Here is a 23511-nt window from a genome sequence, read left to right on the forward strand (position 1 = left end):
AGCCGCATCTCCAGAGACAACATTTAGATCAATTCCACACACTTCCTCCTAGGAATGAGCAATGATCTCTGGCTGCTGCCGGGGGCGTGGGGTGGGGTGGGGTGGGGGGGGACCCACTCATCTGTGACTACATCCATCTCCCAGAAACATCTCTGTGTATCTTCCCCCATCTCCCCCCCCCCTTCTCTCTCTCTCTCTCTCTCTCTCTCTCTCTCTCTCTCTCTCTCTCTCTCTCTCTCTCTCTCTCTTCCCTTATACCTTTCCTACGACCAGTGGTGAAAGTAACTAAGTACACTTACTGAAGTACTGTACTTAAGTACAAACACACTGTACTATTTCCAATGTCAAATACGTTTACTTCGGATCCAAATATTGAATGACGGACTTAGTATTTCTACATTGCAGTATTGATACTTTTACTTAAGTAAAACATCTGAATACTTTTACCACCACTGCATACCACCTTTCCGTTTATGGCGCGTCGTGCCTCATTTTGTACCTCGTGCCCCACTGCCCTCCACCCTGCTGTCCTCCCCCCCCCCCCCCCCCCCCCCCACGTGCCACACACACACGCACGCACACACACACACACACACACACACACACACACACACACACACACACACACACACACACACACACACACCATCATCCCTCTATCTTTATCTCTCATCCAGAAACCTATCCAGCAGAGAGGGGCGGCGGTGGCTCAGGGGTAGAGTGCCTGGATGGTAACCGTAAGGTTGCCAGTTCGAACCCGGGCTCCCGCAGAGTTACTGTCGAAGTGTCCTTGAGCAAGACACTGAACCCCTAATTGCTCCCGATGTGCTAGTTGGTGCCTTGCATGGTTTCCGCTGCCATCGGTGTGTGTGTGAATGGGTGAATGTAATGCACAATCTCTGTAAAGTGCCTTGGATAAAGGTGCTATATAAATGCACCAAAAGAGAGAGAGAGAGAGAGAGAGAGAGAGAGAGAGAGAGAGAGAGAGAGAGAGAGAGAGAGAGAGAGAGAGAGAGAGAGAGAGAGAGAGAGAGAGAGAATTGTCTCTGCTGGGTGGAAACCTCATATGTCCAAAACTGTTACTTTTCAGGATTCTTTTTTTCTTAAAAACACAGCAAAAGTTAGATCTAAGTTAGATCTAAGGATCTAAATGTTGCACCGCGTTTCGAACCTGCGGATCTGCTACTGTTGGTGCTTTTGTGTGATAGCTGTATAGATCAAACTCCAGATAGAAAATGGAGATAATAGGTTTCTGTGGTGACATATATTCATGCAGCTCCTGGGATCATTTCAGTGACGCTGCAAAGTTTCGTTTCAACCGTCCAGCTCACACACACACACACACACACACACACACACACACACACACACACACACACAGATGTCAACAATAATCAAAGAGGTTGTGCTGACCTGAGTCTTGGGCGGCGGGGGTCCCACTCAGCTGCAGCTGTGCGATGGCGTCCAGGTCCACGTGGCTCAGCAGGTGGTCCAGAATGGCGTCGGGGGTCTCGGCGCCCACCAGGGTCAACCTGTGGGACACAGCGGCACCACCGTCACCCGACCAGTCCTCCTCCATGGAGGACAGCGAAGACCCCTCCTCACCCCCGTCCCCCTCCTCCGGACCCTCGTCGTCGATGTAGCGGAAGTAGGGGACGTCGAAGGTGGGCAGGGGGGCCGCGGGGGTTTCCTCCGAGACCCCCCCCTCAGAGGAGGAGGAGGACGAAGAGGAGGAGAAGAAGCTGCCCTCGGAGCCTTCGTCCTCCTCGTCATCGTCGTCCTCTTGCTCCACCAGGACGGCGTGGCGCCCACCCCGCTCGCCACGGTGGTCCGGAGGAAATGCCGGCTGCGTGTGGGATCCCATCATGCTCATGGTCGTCAGTCCGGACCCAGTTTCACCCCCCCGCTGCCCCCAACGACGTTGCCACGGTTACTGCTGTCACGCGGGGGCTGCCGCGCAGTTAAGGTTACCCATCCGTCCGTCCGTCCGACCACCTGCGTGCGTTTAAACGTCCACACTCCCCCCACCCCTAACTAACCCTGCTGCCCCCCAGACCCCCCAACCCAGAGTCCACTAACACATCACACACACACACACTGTCACCCCAAAGCCCCCAGACCCAAAACCCCTTCAGCCTGGTGGGTTTAAACTGTCCTCCAGGTCCAGGATGCACAGCGAGAGAGAAAGAGCAGCTCTGTGCTGCTGCACGATGCCTAGTCTGACTTACTTGTTCTGTGTGGAGTCAGTGTGTGTGTGTGTGTGTGTGCGTGCGTGCGTGCGTGCGTGCGTGCGTGCGTGCGTGCGTGCGTGCGTGCGTGCGTGCGTGCGTGCGTGCGGGGAGCTGTGATGTAAGCATCTACTGGGAGTGATTGAGTGAGTGTGCAAAGCCTGAGACGAGAGAGGAGAATGATGTGAGCGAGCGAGTGAGAGAGCGAGAGAGAGAGAGAGAGAGAGAGAGAGAGGACAGAAGGAGGGAGGGGGGTGTTGAAAGGCTTACCTCCTCTGCCTGTCGTCCGCTATTCCTCCTCCTCCTCCTCCTCCTCCTCCTCCTCCTCCTCCTCCTCCTCTCGTTATTGAGGAGGGGTTCAGCCGACGTTCTGAGGATGGGGGGGCCGGCCGCCGCTCTGACGACACTCTCCGGAGAACCAACACATCCCGTCCTCCCCTCTCCTTTAAACACACGCGCACTGCTGCCTCGTCACCCTGAGAGAGAGAGAGAGAGAGAGAGGGGGGGGGGGGGGGGGGGGTGTTATCACCAAGGAGATTCCCCTCTTACATGTCGGGTGGAAACCTAGTAGGCTACTGTATCTCTAAAACTGTTACTTTTCAGGAAATGGACAAAAGAACCTCAACAATATCCAATGCAATAATAGTCAATAGTGGTCTTGTTAGTACTTTCGAAATTTGTCAAAAATAGCTAAGATAGCAGATTTTGCTTTTGTACGGCGAAGCAGGGGTGATCAAAGTAAAAAGAAAGAACAATTAACATAAAAAGCTGTAATACGGAGTTACAAGGTTTTCCTTGACTCTCGCCCCCCACCCACCCCCACCAGGGCATTGTGATTTCCATCACAATGCGTCCATCAGTGGCCGCGGTGCAGCCAGTGTAAAATGAAAGGGCGTTATGCGCGCATCATTATTCATCCCTTTATCACAGACGCCCATTCCACGGATTAACATAAAAAGAAAAAATCCCCTCATACATATTTTAATTAAACAATCTCTGCCTTGAGAGCATTAATTTATTTGGTACCTACATACAGTACCGGTGTCTTATGGTCGTCTCGGTCGGGTGGAAACCTCATTATGGACAAAAGAAAACTGCTTACGTTTCAGGATTCATATTCAAAAGTAGCAAAAGTAATAGAACTACAAGCTTGAAACGAGTCTTGAGCTTCATGTGGAGCTGCTACTTTCATATGGTGATGTAATAGGATCAAGTAGAGGTTCAGTTACGAAAAAAACACACAACAAGATAAAATATGGAGATAAGAGGATTCTGCCCGACAACGACGATATAGCTTTTTATAAGATGACCTTTGGTTTTCCAATGCATGGCTGCACGCTTCTGATTTCAGTCTCTGTTTGCGGTCCTTTGTTTGGTTTGTTTTCAAGTCCGTTTCATTGTTTCATTTCATGTTAAAGGAGCAGTTCACCCAAACAATGACTTATTTCCTATCAATTAAACACATCACGAAGCCTTGAATTCATGGGATTGTTTTTGTTGTTCTGTGATGACATGCGGTAGGAGAGTCTCCAGTAGTCTCCTATACTGACCGATGACCCGGTCATCAGTCAGTATAGGAGACTCTCCAGTAGGAGACTCTCCAGTAGGAGACTCTCCTATACTGACCCGGTCATCAAAATATTGGCCTTGGAATGCGACAAAACAAACACAATCTTCATGAATTCAAGGCTTCATGGGGTGTGTAATTGATAGAAAATAAGTATTTTGGTTGAACTATTCCTTTAAAACCGGAGTTTTTAAGGAGTTGGAAAATAAATAAATACGTACATAAACATAAGGCTACATTATGGTCTTTAGCGCGACAGACAATGGAAACGCTGAGAGGGAGATTATGATTATTATTATTATTAGTCACAGGAGAGAAGGTTGTCTGGAACAGTTTATTACAATAGATGGAGATCAGTTATGAATATAATAGACCACTAACAATAAGAAGTTTCTGCACGACAACAGGCAGCGATATGTTCATCATATCGTGCGTGCGTCGTGAGGCTCCTCTTGTATCCACTATGTTCCATCAGATCATACAGTATAGGGTCAGGGATTCCCTCACCTCTCTAAATGCTGTAATACCAACCATTTGCTTGCTCTCATTCGCCGCCTCCCTCTCCTCATAATGTGTACGGTTTAATGTCATGAATCCAGCTGATGCTTTGATGCTAAACTATAAAGACTGGATCAGTATAGCTATGTTACGATTCACTCAACTTAAAGTCCAGTATTGTCTTTCTCTTTTAATTTTCTCATCTTATCCTCTTTTCAATACAGTAGCAAATGACTTGACTCGACAAATGACTCTTTTAACAATTCTCTCATGATTTTATAAAAATTATCACCAGTTTGAATTTTAATCGATTTACGATATATCGTTACATGCCTTCTGGAAACCGTACAGGCATAATAATTATAATGTTTCTATTTCCCCCCCGGAGTCAGGCCCTAAAGATGCTACTGATGCTCCACTCAGCTCCCCCATCTGGTTAAAGGCTTTGGTTTGGTTAATGACTTGAGAAGTGCTTGAGTAACATCCTCAATATCATCCTCAATATAATCCACAATGGAAGCCAGTGAGTGTACACCAACTCAACCACTTAAACCTATACAGAGTCCCCCAGGCCTCTATACTAGTGACTTTTCTGTTTTCACATATACATTAAAATAATATCTTGGCTGAAAAATGGCTGAATAAAGGTCACAATGCATTGCGCTATAGTCAATCTATTTTCTGCGGGGGTTTTTACCCAGAATTCAGATGCTGGGGTTTAAAGGCAGGGTAAGTGATATTTTTTGGTTAAAACAAAAAGTTTTTCCTAAAATGTTAAAGCTATTGAAATCACTTACCCTGCCTTTAAGTGGTTAAGCTCTAGTCCCCCAGGAGTCTATCCTTTTCCCACTCTACGAATGTGTGCGCACGTGCATATGCATACGTGAAGCTGTAGCTATGTAATGATGAGTGTATACATTTTCGTGTGTTTCATTAGGTGCAGCATCCCCCCCCCCCCCCACCCCCCCCCCCCCCCCCCACACACACACACACACACAAACACAGCCACCACCGGACAGCAGTACGCCTGTCTTACCCCAAACATCTTCATCTGCAACATCAAACTGGAAAATGTGGAGCACTTAACATACCTCGGCAGTCTTCTAACCTCAAAAGCTGTCATCGATGATAAAATACACCATCGCCTCAATTGTGCCAGTGGGTCTTTCCCAAGGCTAAGGAAGAGAGTCTTTGAGAACAGCGACCTCCAACCAAAGACCAAAATCTTGGTGTATAAAGCTGTGGTTCTCCCCACCGTTCTGTATGGGTCAGAAGCCTGGACCACATAGCAGGCACTGGCACTTGAGACGTGCCATCAGAGGTGTCTCCGGAAGATCCTCAGGATTAGCTGAGAGGATCGGTGCACTAACACCAGCGTCCTGGAGGAGGCTGACGTTCTCACCATCACTGCCACCATTGCCCAAAACCAACTCAGATGGACCGACCATGTTATTCGCATGCCTGACTCTCGCTTCCAAAAACAAGTCCTGCGTATTCCCAGCCTGTTAGAGGGAAACGGCCCGGGAGGACAAAAGAAGAGGTATAAGGACAACAAACCTATAAAAGTGCCACATTGACCTAAAAGCTTGGAAGACATGGCGACAGACAGGACGACCTGGAGAAAGCTTGGGAAGACATGGCGACAGACAGGACGACCTGGAGAAAGCTTGGGAAGACATGGCGACAGACAGGACGACCTGGAGAAAGCTTGGGAAGACATGGCGACAGACAGGACGACCTGGAGAAAGCTTGGGAAGACATGGCGACAGACAGGACGACCTGGAGAAAGCTTGGGAAGACATGGCGACAGACAGGACGACCTGGAGAAAGCTTGGGAAGACATGGCGACAGACAGGACGACCTGGAGAAAGCTTGGGAAGACATGGCGACAGACAGGACGACCTGGAGAAAGCTTGGAAGACATGGCGACAGACAGGACGACCTGGAGAAAGCTTGGGAAGACATGGCGACAGACAGGACGACCTGGAGAAAGCTTGGAAGACATGGCGACAGACAGGACGACCTGGAGAAAGCTTGGGAAGACATGGCAACAGACAGGACGACCTGGAGAAAGCTTGGGAAGACATGGCGACAGACAGGACGACCTGGAGAAAGCTTGGAAGACATGGCGACAGACAGGACGACCTGGAGAAAGCTTGGAAGACATGGCGACAGACAGGACGACCTGGAGAAAGCTTGGAAGACATGGCGACAGACAGGACGACCTGGAGAAAGCTTGGGAAGACATGGCGACAGACAGGACGACCTGGAGAAAGCTTGGAAGACATGGCGACAGACAGGACGACCTGGAGAAAGCTTGGAAGACATGGCGACAGACAGGACGACCTGGAGAAAGCTTGGGAAGACATGGCGACAGACAGGACGACCTGGAGAAAGCTTGTCCATGAGGGTGTTGCTGCACAGTATGATGATGACCTCCGCCATGCTGCACAGGACCAGCACAGACTCAGAAAGGAGAGATAAACAGGTCCAACCCAAACGCACCACTACTGTACATTCTCCTGTCCACACTGCACCAGAGTAATTTGGTCCAGAATCGACCTTCATTCAGTTTCACACCTGAGGTGAGGACCCACAAGGACCAAGAAGGAGGACATACATACTCGGATATGAGTGAAGATGATGGTGTGTGTGTGTGTGTGTGTGTGTGTGTGTGTGTGTGTGTGTGTGTGTGTGTGTGTGTGTGTGTGTGTGTGTGTGTGCAGGGGAGAGAGAGCATGATTTCACGCAGCGCTGCTTAAAGGGGAATAGACCAATTATTTGTTTACAAACGCACGGGTGACTGTTTCATGTAATCAATTCCCAACAGATCTCCAAACCTGTTGTTTTAGGGAGCGCTGGTTTCAGTCCATTCAACCTCCTCTTGTGAGTTGGCTAGTGAGATGCACCCTAGGAGACATTTATACTTCAAAGTGCAACAGTATTGCGCACAGAGAACAGCTGATATACAAGATCACATCGCATCGCGGATGTGACTGTTGTGAGTTTAGAGGTCTACGTGCGCGACACCATCACGGGACGAAGCATAAATTATACTTGATGGACTGCAGGTGCGCGTGCAGCCGTGCACAAATAGGCTCTGCTGCCGTGATAATGAGAGCAACTCCCGTTCTTATGACAGCGACTGGAGGTGTGGTTTTGAGGACAACTGCTTTGAATTGCTATTATTGTTCAAACACAACAGAAACCAGGGATTATATATTTCAAGGGCGAGAGATCACAATAAAAATCGTAATCATTCTTCCTCCACACTGGGAGAAAAACAGCATCTGAAAGTTTGATGGGGCATTTTTTACACGTGAGTGCAGTTAGAACTTTTCCATTGCATCTTATGAGAGGTGGTGTTCTTCTGCTGCCTTTATGCGCACGCATGCTGTTGCTTATCAGTGTGACGTCGTCTGTTAAGGCGTCTATACCACTCATTTTCAACATTTTACTATGTCATTAATATACCTTAGAGTTGTTATGTGGAAATAATAAAAGGTCCCCCCATTCTGTGTTGCCTAGAACTGGAGGTCTGAAAAAAAATCACACCCGTGTGAACTGAGTGGTGTAAGGTCTTATATAGACTGATCAGCTGTGGTCTGACGTAATGTCTGACGTAATGAAATCACACCCGTGTGAACTGGGTGACCGTAGCAACAATGCAAATTTTTGGTAAAAGACAGACACGTAAACTAACAAAGCCAGTCGTAGGAGTGGTTTACACCACTCAAAAATCAGTAACATTATGAAGTACATCTTTGTGATGTCACTGAGATGGGTTTTTTCAGAGATCCAGTTCTAGGCAACACAGAATGGGGGGACTTTTTATTATTCCCACACAACAACTCTAAGGTATATTAATAACAGTAAAATGGTGAAAATGAGTGGCATTCCCCTTTAATGTCAGTGAGGAGATTCAAACTCATTGTCATTCCCATTAAAGGTTCTCTTCTGTTTGCAGGAGAAACATGTCTGCTATGTCAGCCACGCACAGCGGGAGACTGGGAAGAATGTGGTCTGCACACACACACACACACACACACACACACACACACACACACACGCACACGCACACGCACACACGCACGCACGCACGCACGCACGCACGCACGCACGCACGCACGCACGCGAGCAGCACACACGTAAACAGATCCCAGAACAGCGCACTAGTATGTACTCGTGCCAGGAAGTCCTGCAAGGCCCAGGGTCCCTGGATGCCTCGGATTGCGATCACAATTAGAGCAGGAAAAAAAATGCAGCCACTTCCAGCCTGCCTGCCTGGCTGGCTAATTGCATGCAGGGAAGATGTGGTTGGTTGGGCTGACGGATGGCTGGAGGAAGGGAGGGGGGGTAGGGGGGGATAGGGGGGGACAAGGGCAGCATGGATGATGCAAGTAAAGACGTCATTAGGATCCGTTCAGGGCTCCACACCATTGCAGCAGCTCTGCCAAGATGTCACTGTAGTCTTGATTTTGTCGACTAAAACTATGACGAAAAATGTTTGTCAACAACTGTTTTCACGGACGAAAACTAAATAAAAACTACGCTATGGTGACTATAAAACAAAGACTAAATATACTGACAATTCCGTCAACAAATTACAAACTACTTTAAAATGTTAGGGAGTGGACTAGTGGAGAAGAGATCCAGTAGAACTAAAAGTCAAGTCATTTTATGTTTCTTTGCACGGTGAAAATAGCAGATCTACAAACTCACAACGCGTCGCTCTGCGACGCCAGTATCATGTGACTTCAAAGTCCTACAGTCATTACAGGAGAAACGCTCATTCATTTTTCAGAGCTGAGCACCAGATCAATAATAAGTCTAACTTGTCAGTCATCAGCAGGTAGTCCATTCCCAGACAAACTCCATGCTGGGCAAATCAATACACTGTGTGTGTAATGTTGTACATGCTGTACTGCGTGCGTGCGTGTGTGCGTGTTTCTTTGTTCATGTGTGTGTGTGAGCACACGTGAAAGTGGTACAGACAGTACTGCATCAACAAAGGGCCAGCAGGCCATATTATTGCAAATGGCTGCATTTCATTAGCATCTCCCACACACACACACACAGCCATGTCGCATGCAAACATGCACGCACACACGCACGCACATGCACACACCACACGCACATGCACACACACACACACACACACACACGCACACAGCACGCTGACATACTTGAAGGCGTGGCTGGCTGATAATAGCAGTCTGTATTATCGTGTCACATGAACTTTGACCTGAGGTCAGGGGAGGGGTCGGAGGAAACCCAGGAAAAACAGAGAACTTCCCAGAGCGGGGCGGGGTGCGTCACTGAGCATCCTGCTCCACCAGAAAACAACACATCCACTTCCAGCTCTTACATTTTGCCCAGATGGAACAAGTATGGGACATGGTTATGTAATTTAATCGCCAAAAAAATATATTACATAATCGCCTAATCACAATAATGGTGAAGAATTTTCATACATTTTCACACATTTTCAAAAAATAGCAGAAATAGCAGATCTACAGGCTTACAAGTAGAGCAGCTATTTCAGCTATATATCCATCCATCCATCCATCTTCAACCATTATCCGTAGTCGGGTCGCGGGGGCAACAGCTCCATAATAATCACTTAAATGCAGCATAGATTATTTTAAATGCATGCAAATGCATCACACTTTACTTAGCCCCTATGAAGCGTTATGATGAATTATGCATTATTATAGATGCATCCATATGTACGTCAGTTTACTTAACCCATCTGCTGCCACCTGGTGGACGCAGAGCCAACCGCAGACTGCCGATCCGTTTGTAGTGTAACACACGCTGGATTCACATCCTGTTTTGGCGGCCATCTTGGATGCTAAATAAATAGCATCAATACTAGCGAGCTAAAATTAAGCCATCCTTGCTCTAGAAAGCGCCAATGTTCCCATATATGTAGATCAATGGATAATCAGCAAAGACCTCCGAACATCGTGCGTTTTATCCAAACCATGGAGAGTGGTCCCGTCAGTGATGGGAGAGGAAGCGCCGGCCGGCCGTCGGGAGCCCCCTCAAACTCAGACTTTGGACCAAAACTTCACATTTACCCTCTCTGTAACCAACAAAAGTGTGTTCTTACATCCTCCATTTCAGCACTGGGTGAATACCGTAATTGCTGATATGAAAGTTCTTTCACATTCTGCACTGCAGCACATGTGATGCTGCTGATGAATGAGCTTGTAAATATTTGGCCAAAGTAACTATTGAACCGTGCCAGCACTATGAATGCCCTCATAATGCATTATAAAGGTGGGATTTTTGCACCCTATAGCAAGGGGAAATCGTTGAAAGTTGAAATATATGGAGATACTGTACAAGCTTTCTGCCAGACACCGACAATACACCCTTTTCCTGCCAATTAATTATTGACCCCGCCCGTGTAGCTGGTTGCGACCCCATGTGGTCAGCTGCTGTCCCTCTCCAAAAAAACACAATGGAGCCTGCTGGCTGCTTCTAACGAGGGACACGCTGTTCTGTTCTTACAGTCGCTGTAACCTCTCGGATGCAGCCTGGAGGTGACCGGAGACATGCTGTTACCATGGCAGGACTGCCAACGTGCACATGCAAACCTCTGTGCAACTACAGCACAGTAAAAGGCTAAATGGTATCGTTTTAGTCCTCTGCATGGTGCCATCAATGTAACAGCTGTGCAGCTACAGCGGCTATAAACGCTGTGGTTTTAGGTGGTGTAACTTGTCAATATGGACAGTGTAACAGTGCAGCTACAATTAACGGCTAAACACTATATGGTTTTAGTTCTCTGTATGGTGCTAAATGCAACTGTGCAGCCGATCCCAGATACAGTATTTGACTGTATCCAGGCAAACCACTTTGAATGTAGGCCTAGCACAACTAACATTATATTAATTGTTAGTTATGGTTAACAGCCTATATGAACCACTTATAATAAGCACCTTTTTTTGTTTGATAGCAAAACATACTGAAGATCACATGTCACATTGTATTGTGTTGTGAGCTAAGCTTGTAGATCTGCTATTTTCACTATTTTTGGAACATTTGTATTTTTTATATTTTTTTCTCTATTATTTTCATATTTGCCTATAATATATGCATGCCCAAAGAGACGCTTAAGACGCTTAAGAAATAACATCATAACAGGCACTATTTATCAAACATCATAAATCAGGGGCCTCTAAGGGGCCTCAGAGCCATAGAGTAAGACAGAGTTACGACATTGAGGGGGCAGAAAACAGCCTGGCCACGTGGTTCATGTAGTCTCGCGAGCCCATAGACTCCAATGCATTCCGTAAACTTCCGGTTGTCCCTTTTAAAGGGACAAACCAGTCCCAATAGAAGTCTATGTAGAAGAGCCTGGCCCCATGAAGTGAACGGAGTTGTCATAACTCTGTCTTACTCTATGGCTCTGGGGCGCCATCCCCTATTAACCAAGGAGTTCTGGGAATCTTGTAAGCACCCTGTCTGTCCGTCCGTCCGTCCATCTGTCCGTCCATCTGGCTGGCTGCATATCTCAGAGGCTTTAAGGCACATCATACAAGTTCGGTACGGAACCCTTTAGGGTGCTGGTCTGGACTGGAGGGTGATGTAGCACCCTGACAGGGTGCTGTCAGCTCTGACAGGGTGCAGCACTCTCGGTCGTCCCCAAACGAGCCCTCCATTTCCGCTTCCTGTCAACCCGGCCATACATCTGGCCATTTCGTTACTTTTGTGGTACTTTTTGTGCTCCTGCGTCATTCTTGAGCACATCCAGTCCACGTATGTTAGTGTGGGACAAACATAGCAGCACCCATGTTGTGCTACGATGACAGATAATGCTGCTGACAGACAGAACACTTGCATCTTGTTTTGAATTGGAAACACACATTTTTTCCTATTTCCTGAAAAGTGAAACTATAAGGTTTCCATCAGACAGCGATGACAAGTTTGGGTTATAAATAGCAAGTGTTACGACACACACACACACTTGTCTTCCAGAGGCACATTGCTGACATTCCTGATTCAGCTCAGAGAATGTACTGTAAACATGCACTAAGTGTTTGTACATGTCAGGGCAGACTCCGGAACAATAACATGTTACATTAACTAACTGCTATGTTTGGAATTATCTGAATTCCTTCTGAGAGAACATCAGTACTTGACCCCCCATATTACACATTATGCAACATCTATTGCACATCGTGATTGGCCGAGAGGCCTTCGGAGCTGTGGCAATAACCGCAATACACCAGTGGCACCAGGTAAGTCATGGGTAAAAGTTTCACCCTGTGATACGTTGTGTTCAGCAACAGCGGTCTTCCTGTCTCCTCAGATCTTTAATAAACAGAAAATCCATTTTCAGGTGGGTTACAAAATCTCAGCCGACCAGGAGAGTACACATTTATTAGCTTCATTTTATAGTGTTCCAGTTCCAATTGTGTCTGCTCATTTCTTTGTGTCATCACTTTCTATTTCACTTGTTTAATATATTGTATGTACTGTATCCTGACTGAGTTCTCTGTCCTGATTGGATAAAATTGGTATCCTGACCTGAAAATGAATTTTCTGTTTAACAGTTTGTTAAAATAGTTTCAAAATAGTGACCTGGGGTGCCCATCCGATTTTTGAAAAAAAAGAAAAGAAAAGATGATATTTTTTTTTTTTCTAAGACGTGTACAGACGTCTTGGGCACACCATGGGATACACAATTCTTACCTTCCACGATAACACAGGCACACGCACACACACGCGCACACACACACACACACACACACACACACACACACACACACACACACACACACACACACACACACACACACACACACACACACACACACACACACACACACACACACACACACAATTCTGCATCACTTGGTGGCATACATGTATAAACAAACATGATTCACAACAGCATGCGATAGCCTGCAGCCACATATACATTCATTCATTCATCCACTCAGTTGTGCAGCGCGATGCAGAGCAGAGCTGTGTAGCCTAAAATAAGAAGTGATTCACGAGGACACATTTACTCTGTATAGGTGATGTACATTCACAACGGATGCAATTACCCATGTTCTGGTCCACAGCTATAGGCTACTGGAAATGCATTGAATTGTGATTGGTGAATCACTGAGGTATCTGCAGCCGCGGAGGCGACTATGGAATGAGAAGTCATCTTTACTGAGGTATCTGCAGCCGTGGAGGCGACTATGGAATGAGAAGTCATCTTCACTGAGGTATCTGCAGCCGTGGAGGCGACTATGGAATGAGAAGTCATCTTCACTGAGGTATCTGCAGCCGTGGAGGCGACTATGGACTGAGAAGTCATCTTCGCGTCCTACCCTGACCCTCATTCTTTATATCGGTGCTGTCGGGCGCAAACCTCCTATCTCCGTATTTCAACTTTTAATCAGTGCTATTGAACACTCTTACGTCAACTAACTCCAGCTCTATTTTATGTTATGCCGTTTGACTTCATCATTTCAATCAGTGATCAGTGAGTAACTATAGGTTTTCAATGTAATGGGTCCCGGGACCCATTAGGGTCTTTTAGATGGGTCCCAGGGACATTATATGAGTTCCACTTCAACAACGTTACGAATCATATTTTGTCATTTTATTTACAAATTGCAGCGTTTATCTGCCATATCATCATCCATGAATCCTCAAACAGTGACCCGGGCTTGTATTTGTTGTTTCAACTGTAGCGGGTCCCAGGCTTTTTTTGGAAGGAGGCATATATTATATAAGAATCAGGAGACCTATATTTCTATTTTTCAAAACAGATCAGAATGAATAAAACCTCATTTCGTTTCAATTTGGACCCAGTAAAATGTACTGTGTTAATTTATTCAAACCAAGTATAGTACTGTATACAGTGCAGTTACAGGCGGGTCACTCACTATTAATTTCCAGCAGAACCTCCAGGGTGGACCGAGGACGAGGAGGCACGCACCCCTCTCGGACCCGTTTGTACGACCTCCTTTCCTGGATACCAGACGGTACCAGTCCCCCCTCCGTTCCGGCAACTCAACGTTCCGGAGCAATGACTGTTTTTAGCCGAAAAGCGCAGATCTACAAGCCCACGGAAAAACACTTTTCGGTCTGCGGGGGTCTGTGCGGGGGTCTGTGCGGGGGTCCGCGGGTACACTCAGACTCAAGTTTTAAAAACACGTGGACATATTTGGTTTCTGCCCGACAGCATATAGCCCCTTTAGGGACCCTTAATTGTTTAAGGGTCCCGAATGGGGCTACCCGTAAAAAAACAAAACAAAAAAACAAGTGGAGGTAAATGTCCCATCGAAAGGAGGTGTCATTCACTGCCGCCATTTTTCTCCTTTGTACATAAATATAGTGTTTGTATTTTTTGATGACATGTATTATTGTGTACAATTTACATCCTATGTTCATGAATTGAATACATAGGACCACAATGGAAACAAGTCCCCATGCAGTACCTTGTTTGGGTTATCCTGTTCGCCTAATTGTCTCTACCGCACTTTGACTGTCAGGATTCAGAGTGTTTTTCAACTAAAAAAGACGTCTTCGGCAGGCAAAGTGTTGTAGGCCTACCATGTGCTGTTTACATTTCTGACAAGCTTATAGCAGAAATATGAGAATGCACAGACCTGCGTTAGCCATGTTAATGTTTATTCCAGTGATACCAGACCATCTGAATCCAGTGATTGTTATTGCAATATATACCATAATACAGTATATTACCATAATATCAATAAAAAGCTAACTATTTCTGAGGTAATATTCTGTCTCTGTTGTCATGCATGGTGCAGAGCATTGTGTGGTAAATGTAAATATTATTAGAGATTAGGAGGGATTATGTAACTGTCATGGCTTCCTCTCCCTCTTCCATCTGAAGCTGCTATATACAGGTATGGTGACCAGCATGCTTCCACCAAGATGTATTTATTTAGTCACTGGTGGAAGAAGATAGGCCTACTCACATATCGTTGACATCGGCAGAAACCTCTTATCTCCATATTTTAACTTTTCGTGTTTTAACTTTTTTTTGGGTAAACTAGTGCCCTACTTGATCACACTACCGCATCACAGTAAAGCATCAAAAGTAGCAGATCCACAAGCTCGAAACGCGGCAGGATGCGACAATTTTGAGCTTGTATAGATCTGCTACTTTTGCAAAAAAAAAAAAATCTTGAAAAGTAATAGCCTGGCAAGACTAATGTCACTGCGTAGTTATTAGTCTGGAACTTAGGGTAGGGGACGAATCATTTCCATGGGCGGTTACAACCAGATCCAAATGTCACAGCAAAAAAATTCCCACTTTGAATAGTGGGCTATTGGTCAGGATGAGCAAAATGCCAGAATGAGTGCCAGACCAATCTGCCATTCTGCATTCACACATGAACATTTGTTCATGTGAACAAATGTTCACACATGAACATTTGTTCATGTGTGGATAAAAGTAACTGTTTTGAAAAGTAACAAGCTCACAACGCACAATATTTACTCTACCAAAACTAACACTAACTCCAACCATAACCATAATAACCTTAAAGATGGAGTGCCACAATTTTTGTATTTTTCCAGTTTTTCATGTGTCTATGAGGTGACAGTACTTCATTAGACACCCTGGAGTCGTTTTTATGTGCAATGGTGTATTAACTTCGTAATTAGGGTTTCTTCCTGGAGGCTATATACAGTATGCCATCACATTATCAGCCCCTCCCCTAACCCCTCCCCCTTTATCATACAACTACAGCTGTGGGTGCGGCTTCAGTTCAGGTGGATCACCACCCATCACCACCCACCAGGCAAACCAGGCATACTTAATGAACTGGTGGGCGTGTGCCCACATAAAAACAACATTTTAACAAATACTGTACACTTTTTTGAAAAAACGATACCTCCTTATATAACAATAAGACCTGATGATCATGTTTTAGGGTGGAAAAAAATCTTTAAGGTTAGGGTTCAGCCCTAACCCCAAGCCTAACCCAAAACTGAGGGAACATGCTTGGAGGGCTTGAGTGCAAAGGGCGTAAGTGACGTTTTCAGAATTTTACAGGAGATATTTTACAATCAATGAAAAGCTCTCCTGTAAAATTCAGAAAATGTTACTTATGCCCTTTGCACTCCAAGCCCTCAGGGCCGAGGGAGTATAGGCTTTGCACTGCCGATGCTGACCACCCTGCTTGAACCAACATGGATTTATTTTAATATGTGAGCTTATGTATTAATATGAGTATCATGCATTATTGCAGCATCATTGGATTATTCAAAATCATTTTCTCTAATCTGGTAACGGTCCATCCATATAATCTCCAGATTATCTGGACATTTCCAGATAATATCATGGTTTATAACCATTTTGGGCTCCATGCCTGGGTTTTTATGATACTGAGTACTTTTTGTACTCTGATTACTTTCACTGGTATTTTTACATTTGGGTTTTACTTCTGAGTTATCGAAGTTAATATACAGTCTTTTCTAATTAGCATAATTAATTAAGAAATTATATAATTATCCAACAGTACATTGCACGGTATGGTACCTTGTAGTAATATACAGTACTTGAATAAATGTACTTGCTTACTTTCTGTTCGTGTGTACAATACAGTGGACAGACCACGTGCCATTCAAACAATAATACGCAGTAACAGCATGTGTTTTGCTCAAGGAAAAGGTTAGTCGTACCCCGGTTTGGCAGTGACTCACAATACACAGTAAGGTCATTGTGGTGGATGAGGACATGGATAAGGACGCCTGGCCCAGCCTTTATTGAAGGTCAGAGACCTGTCCCACTGGAGCCCATACTGAACAAGTGTGACAAACTTTGAATGTTTTCGAAGCATTTTGACAACACAAATCTGGGATCCCTGGCACTAAATATCTTCAGATGGTGGGGTCCGCGGTCAAACACATATTAATTTGGGGGGCTTGACATGAAAATGTTTGAGAACCACTGGCTTATTATATGCAGCAAGCCCAAATAAACAACTACATTTTAGAAACACGGCTCCCCCAAAAAATGCAAACCTGCAACTACCAAGCGACTTTACCGAAAAAACAAGCCCTATATAAGTCACATATGGTACTGGTACTGGCCCTGGACTGAACACTGGTTCAGGCCAGGGCATGTGGTACGTCAACATACTGCAGGTCTGTGTGGGGCATGTGGTACGTCAACATACTGCAGGTCTGTGTGGGGCATGTGGTACGTCAACATACTGCAGGTCTGTGTGGGGCATGTGGTACGTCAACATACTGCAGGTCTGTGTGGGGCATGTGGTACGTCAACATACTGCAGGTCTGTGCGGGGCTGTGGTACAGTACGTCAGCCCTTAACTTCCTGCCATTGTTACAGCAGGTTGAACACTGATACAGCTGCAATGACAGGAAGAGGAAAAACTGAGCCCGCCGATGAGGTCAGTTCGAGCCAATCAGGCCTGTTAGTGTCTCAACGGCTTAATTGGCAGCTGATATTCAGTGGTGGAAAGTAACGTTACTCAAGTAGTGTACTTAAGTTAAACTTTTGAGTTTCTGTGTCGAGGGCTGTGTCGAGGGCTGTGTCGAGGGCTGTGGACACTTCAGAACAAGTCATCGTTAGGCAAGGTTTTCTTTTTGTTTTATATTTTTTTTATTAACGTGGGAACAATAATGGCTTCTATTATAGCATGCTAACATTCCAGGAATAGAAAGCCTTAGATTGGATTCCCCATTGATGTTGTCACTGGTAGGCAGGTTTCTGAACTGTCCACAGCCCTCCTCTGAGACACAGACCAATTAGACAAAAATGGTACCACATTATAATGAGCATTAGTTAGGACAAATTACATGAAGTTGAAAATGGGCGAACAGCAAGTGAAGACATCCTTTAAGTAACACATCTTAGTTCTTCCACCACTGGTGATATTGAAATGTTATTGATTTGAGATGAGTGAGCTTACAACTTGCTGCCATGGTACTTTTGTTAAGAAATGTCATTCATTTGAGCTAATGTGCTCATAAGCTCAATGCATCACTGAACCTCCTCATTCCCTTAGAAGGATATCTTTAGCAACCTTTTCTCCAGTGCCCTGCAGGCTGATAAACGGCTCCATTAAGAAAACAAAAAACATTTTCTTAACCTCTTCAGCCCTTCAAATACGGTGCAGGCTGCAGCAGGGGAAATAGCTGATCTACAAGCTCAGAGTGTGCAGAATTGTGACACATCATATGTAAGGGATAATATCTGCCTACAGTAGGTGGTCAAGCGGAGGTGGTTAATCACCCTGAAGGTGAATTATTTCCCGAAATGACCACCTAGGCAGATATTATCCCGCTTATTACATGGCTACTTAATACATAAATTAATAAATTGACCCAAAACACAACTAAACAAGATATTTCCTTGCTTGCGGTAATAAGTGTGGCGCTGGCCGACATCTGCCCAGCTGCAGCACTGTCGGAAAACAAGGACGTGAGTTGATCAAATAGAATCCATTTTCGGGTACTGCTTCGTCAATTTCTCGCTCAAATGTTTTCAAAAACATTTTTGAGAGCAATGTTTAGCTGTATATGGCATTGTCACATGGCTGTCATGTTGGAAACAGCAGTAAATCAAGCGGGGCACAGCAGGTGCTCCGAGGGTTTGATTAGGCATCGGTCTGTTATAGAGCGGAGGCGTCTGTTATCAAGAAATAACACACCGCTGAATTCTGCGATTGACCAATCAGAATCAAGCATTCAACCAGGCCATGTAATAAATACATGTGTGAGTCCATGTTAGTCTGACCAGAAGCAGGAGAAAAACATATCCCTAACGGTGATAGAAATTACTGACCAGAAAGGGGGGGGGGGGGGGGGGCAGGGATATTAAATGCAGAAGCAGGGACACCAGGGACAGCACCACACATATGTTTGCCCTCTGGAAGTTGTACAACATGACAAAGACAAGTGACTATAAAGCTGCCAACAAAGCAGCTCTTTATGTAAAGTTATGGTAGATTATCACATTATCATGGCTGAGATGAATGAGAAAGAGACTCCCGTGGGAAGAGAGAGAGAGAGAGAGAGAGAGAGAGAGAGAGAGAGACTATGAATTATCTCATTGCTGCAGCGCGTGGCAGCCCTGCACAGCCCAGGGCAAAAACATGCTATGCAATGTTAGGCTATACTGTAAGTGTAATGGAATATATCATTGTTGTCGGGCAGTAACCTCTTATCTCCACATTTTAACTTAACTTAGTTAACTTGTTTAGTTTAATAAATTAACGCTACTTGTCACTATACAGCATCCCACAAACGTATCAGAAGTTGCAGATCTGCAAGCTTGTCGAACTGCTGTTTTTGAGTTTGAATCCTGAATAGTAACCGTTTTGGACATATGAGGTTTCCACCCGACACGAAAGTGACGCTATGCTAATTCAGCTGGATAAACCTAATGAGACACATAATTAGAGGACTAATAGGTCTAGGTCGAACGAACACTTGGCTTCAAATTAAGGCCGAGTCTCTATGTCTGCGTTATACTGTCTATATAAGTCTAGTCTATAAGGATTGTTAAAAATAGCAAGAGTCAATACTTCATTCAGGTGTACGACTATTCAACAGTAATCATTTCTGTTTTGTTTGTTCAGTTAAGAAACAGGGGTCTCAGACCTGAAGCTCTTTAGTTAACAGGAAATACATTTTCGGTGGGACACCAATTTCATCCAGTCAAGAAGGGAGAGAACCCATTTATCAGCTTAATTATTTCTTTCCCAGGTCCGTATATATACGGACCCCGCCGCTAGGGGATGTTATATCCCAGGTCCGTATATATACGGACCCCGCCGCTAGGGGATGTTATATCCCAGGTCCGTATATATACGGACCCCAATGTATACTCCGTCTATATAATGGTTGAGTCCCATGGCAGCTTTTAACATTGGAGGAGGTTTTCAAACGTCCATAAATCGTTATCCAGGAGAGCTGTCCTTGGTGGATCTTCTGCCATCCAAATTTCAGATTTAATTTGTGCCTTTGTACCACGACGCTCCCGCCATGTAAAAGCTTCTGACAGTGTGTGCTTGTGCCAATGATACTAACGTGTGTGTAGTGACTAGTGAGTGTGTGTGGGGGGCGGGCAAACTCAGAATCTTAAAGTGAACGTTTATGGTGGCACCTGGAACTGAGATTCATTCAACAGCTGGCCGCAATAAAAGAGTTAAATGTGTTTCAGTTTTATTTGCTCATTCTTTTATTTCATCACTTTAGGTTTCATTTGTTTATCCTACTGTATATAGGTCTCTCTCCTGATTGGATGAAATTCGTTTCCCCACCTGAAAATATATGTTTCTGTTTTACTAATGCGCTGATGTATTCTCTCAGCCTCAGAGCATATCCGTGGTCATCATATGGGCATACCTAACAATCTATGCCAAAACAATGGGACATATGTTCCATCTTAGTGTATTTTTATATCAAAAATCCATACAAATCTATTTTTTTAAATAGGCCTACGTCCTTGGACGAAAACGTGATGCACGACGATGACGTGTCGAGTCCTGCATGAATAAAAATTAATCTTGTTTTCATTCACCTGTTTTATTCCAATCGCTGCCCGTTCCTCCAATACAACTGGATTTGATTACAGAACTACTCTGTTTTTAATCTCATTCAAGATGATATCCAGACAGTGTATTACTCATTTTAAACGTAATCATCACGCTAAAATATGTCTCTGAAAACGTTATACTATAGGTTAGAAATAAGCCACAAGCTTTGCTGCTCGTCTCTCTGTGACACGAAAAACAAACAAACTCAGCGCACACGTCACGCACGGGCATGTAGTGGAGCTACGTCCCATACCCTCAAGGGATGCAACGCTCTGATTGGTTCAAAAACACACAGATATCCGTTTCAGAGTGAAACTACAAAATAAAATGCTCCATTGCACCCCGTCATTAAGACATCAGGTCTACAATTGGTTCAGAATGCGATAGCTAGGCTCATCACAGGTACAAGGAGATTTGAGCACATAACACTTGTTTTAGCTGCACTTCACTGGCTGCCACAGTCTCCTTCAGGATCGATTTTAAGATTGTACTGCTAACTTTTAATACTGTTAATGGTGTAGCAAGTTACACGTATACCCTTAGATCATCTGGTTGGGGCCAGGGGACCTTAGACTGTGTGTGTGTGTGTGTGTGTGTGTGTGTGTGTGTGTGTGTGTGTGTGTGTGTGTGTGTGTGTGTGTGTGTGTGTGTGTGTGTGTGTGTGTGTGTGTGTGCGCGCGTGCACGTGCACGTGTGTGTGCACATGTGCGTGTGCGTGTGTTGGGGGGGGCTGATTTAATACTTTATTAGTCAGAAATGTAAACAGCATGTGGAGACTAATTAAAGGCTAACATAGGATAACACAAAAACAATTCCAGTAGGGACTTGTTTCCATTGTGGTGCTATTCAATTCATGAAAATAACAAAAATCAACCGTGTGAAGTGAGGGCTAATATATTAAAGTCTAACTCATGTTGATTAGGTGATGTAATGGTGATGTAAAACAAACGGTGCACATTACAAACACAAACATTAAATTCTCTTTATTGTTAATGGCATTTAATGTTTGTGTTAGGGACAAGATGACGTACATTTTCCCTTCATTGTCAATGGTGTTTTTAAAACAAACATTGAACTAAAAACAAACATTAAACCTGTAGTTTAATACTAGCGCCCCTCAAAAATACAACAATACAAGGTGTCATATCACCTAATGCAAGTACTATATGTACAAAACCTCCCCTGTGGTCTCCTGATAGATGCTTTTTCAGGCCTTTTTCATTTGGAAAGAATTCCAGTTTTACACTTCAATGGATGGTGTCAGGGCATTCCAAATGTTGTTGGCAGAGTAGCAGCAGAATGAGAAGTTTTCCACATTTGTTCTAACACCATTCTAATGTGCCTGTGCCTGCGAGTGCTCTCACTCACCTCTCCCGTCCTGTCCGAGGCCTTGTTGCTGCTGCTGCTGCTGCTGTGGCTCTGGAGGAAGCGACAGCCGTCCTTGGCCAGCCTCTGGACCATCTCCAGCCGGGAGGACAGGTCCTCCTTGTCGTGCGGGACGCCCCCACCCACGCCACCCCCCGGCTGCTGCAGCCCGGGGGGCATGGAGAACATGTAGCGCAGGCCGCAGTCCCACGTCATACTCTCCTCTCCTCTCCTCTTGCCCAGGCGGCAAAGATCCCTGTCCTGTCCCGCCGCAAGCTCTCCTCCTCAGCGCTCTTACCAGAGAGAAACGTGCAACTGACCAAAGACAGAGAGAGTGTGTGTTAAAGTCTAGAGTGTGTGTGTGCGCGCTGTATGTGTGTGAAGGTGAGTTACGGCCACTGCAGTCTAAGTAATTCCTAGCCGCTGACTGTGGACCTCAACGCGTGGTGGAGAGGACTCTGCTGCTCTGACTCCAGGTGTCCCTGTGTGTCAGTCTGTGTGTGTGTTTAGAGACTGAGAGAGAGTAAGAGGCTGAGTCTCTCTCTCCCTTCTTGTGCCTTTCACCGTCAGGGAGGGGTGTGTGTGTGTGTGTGTGGGGGGGGGGGGGGGGGGGGCATGGGGGGGGCATGGTGGGAGTCAGGAAACATCTGGCCCACGGGGCCAAGCAGACTCCCTCGTAGAAAGGAAGTTTCACAATCTCCCCAAAAAAGCAGGAGAGAGAGCTGGGATCATGGGTCTGAGGCTGGGCAGGGTCAGCCCACGCGCGCATGCACGCATGCACGTTTACTTATAACAGACTTGTATAACCATGTCTAACAAAAACAAACTTTTTTTTCAGTATTACCCCTATTGCCTCTAATATCATCTTCTCACACACACTTTCTGATTATGAACAACACGTTTTGCACTCACAGTAGCAAATTACACTGATCATACCTTACATCAGGGGTCCTCAACTAGAAATGCTGAAGGTCCACTAATATTTTTTGAAAAAGACTAAGGTCGGTGTCGGTCCCATGAGCGGGACGCTGCGCGCCGACATTTTTTGATTAATTAATGAATTACTGGGCAGACACTGGGGAGGCACTGGGGAGGCACTGGGGAGACACTGGGGGACACTGAGGCACTGGGGAGACACTGGGGGGACACTGGGGAGGCACTGGGGGGACACTGGGGAGGCACTGGGGGGACACTGGGGAGGCACTGGGGGGACACTGGGGAGGCACTGGACCGCGGTCCGCCAGTTGAGGACCCCTGCCTTACATCATCACTTCAGACACCTGCCATCTGGACGATGGAG

General features: G+C 45.6%; 1 protein-coding gene across 1 annotated transcript in view; it reads right to left on the reverse strand.

The window, feature by feature from the left end:
- LOC306925219 (rap guanine nucleotide exchange factor 5-like) overlaps positions 1–22672 on the reverse strand; it is an 83333-nt gene extending 60661 nt beyond the window's left edge. Inside the window, exons 1-3 of the mRNA XM_079503920.1 lie at positions 22215–22672; positions 2499–2704; positions 1414–1532 (exon numbers count right to left, since the gene is read on the reverse strand). Coding sequence (XP_079360046.1) covers positions 1414–1532; positions 2499–2704; positions 22215–22427 — 538 coding nt within the window. The 5' untranslated portion in view covers positions 22428–22672. The remainder of the gene's footprint in view (positions 1–1413; positions 1533–2498; positions 2705–22214) is intronic.
- Positions 22673–23511: the final 839 nt, after the last annotated feature.

Source organism: Electrona antarctica (genome assembly GCF_951216825.1).
Source record: "Electrona antarctica genome assembly, chromosome: 6".
Lineage (NCBI taxonomy): Eukaryota > Metazoa > Chordata > Actinopteri > Myctophiformes > Myctophidae > Electrona > Electrona antarctica.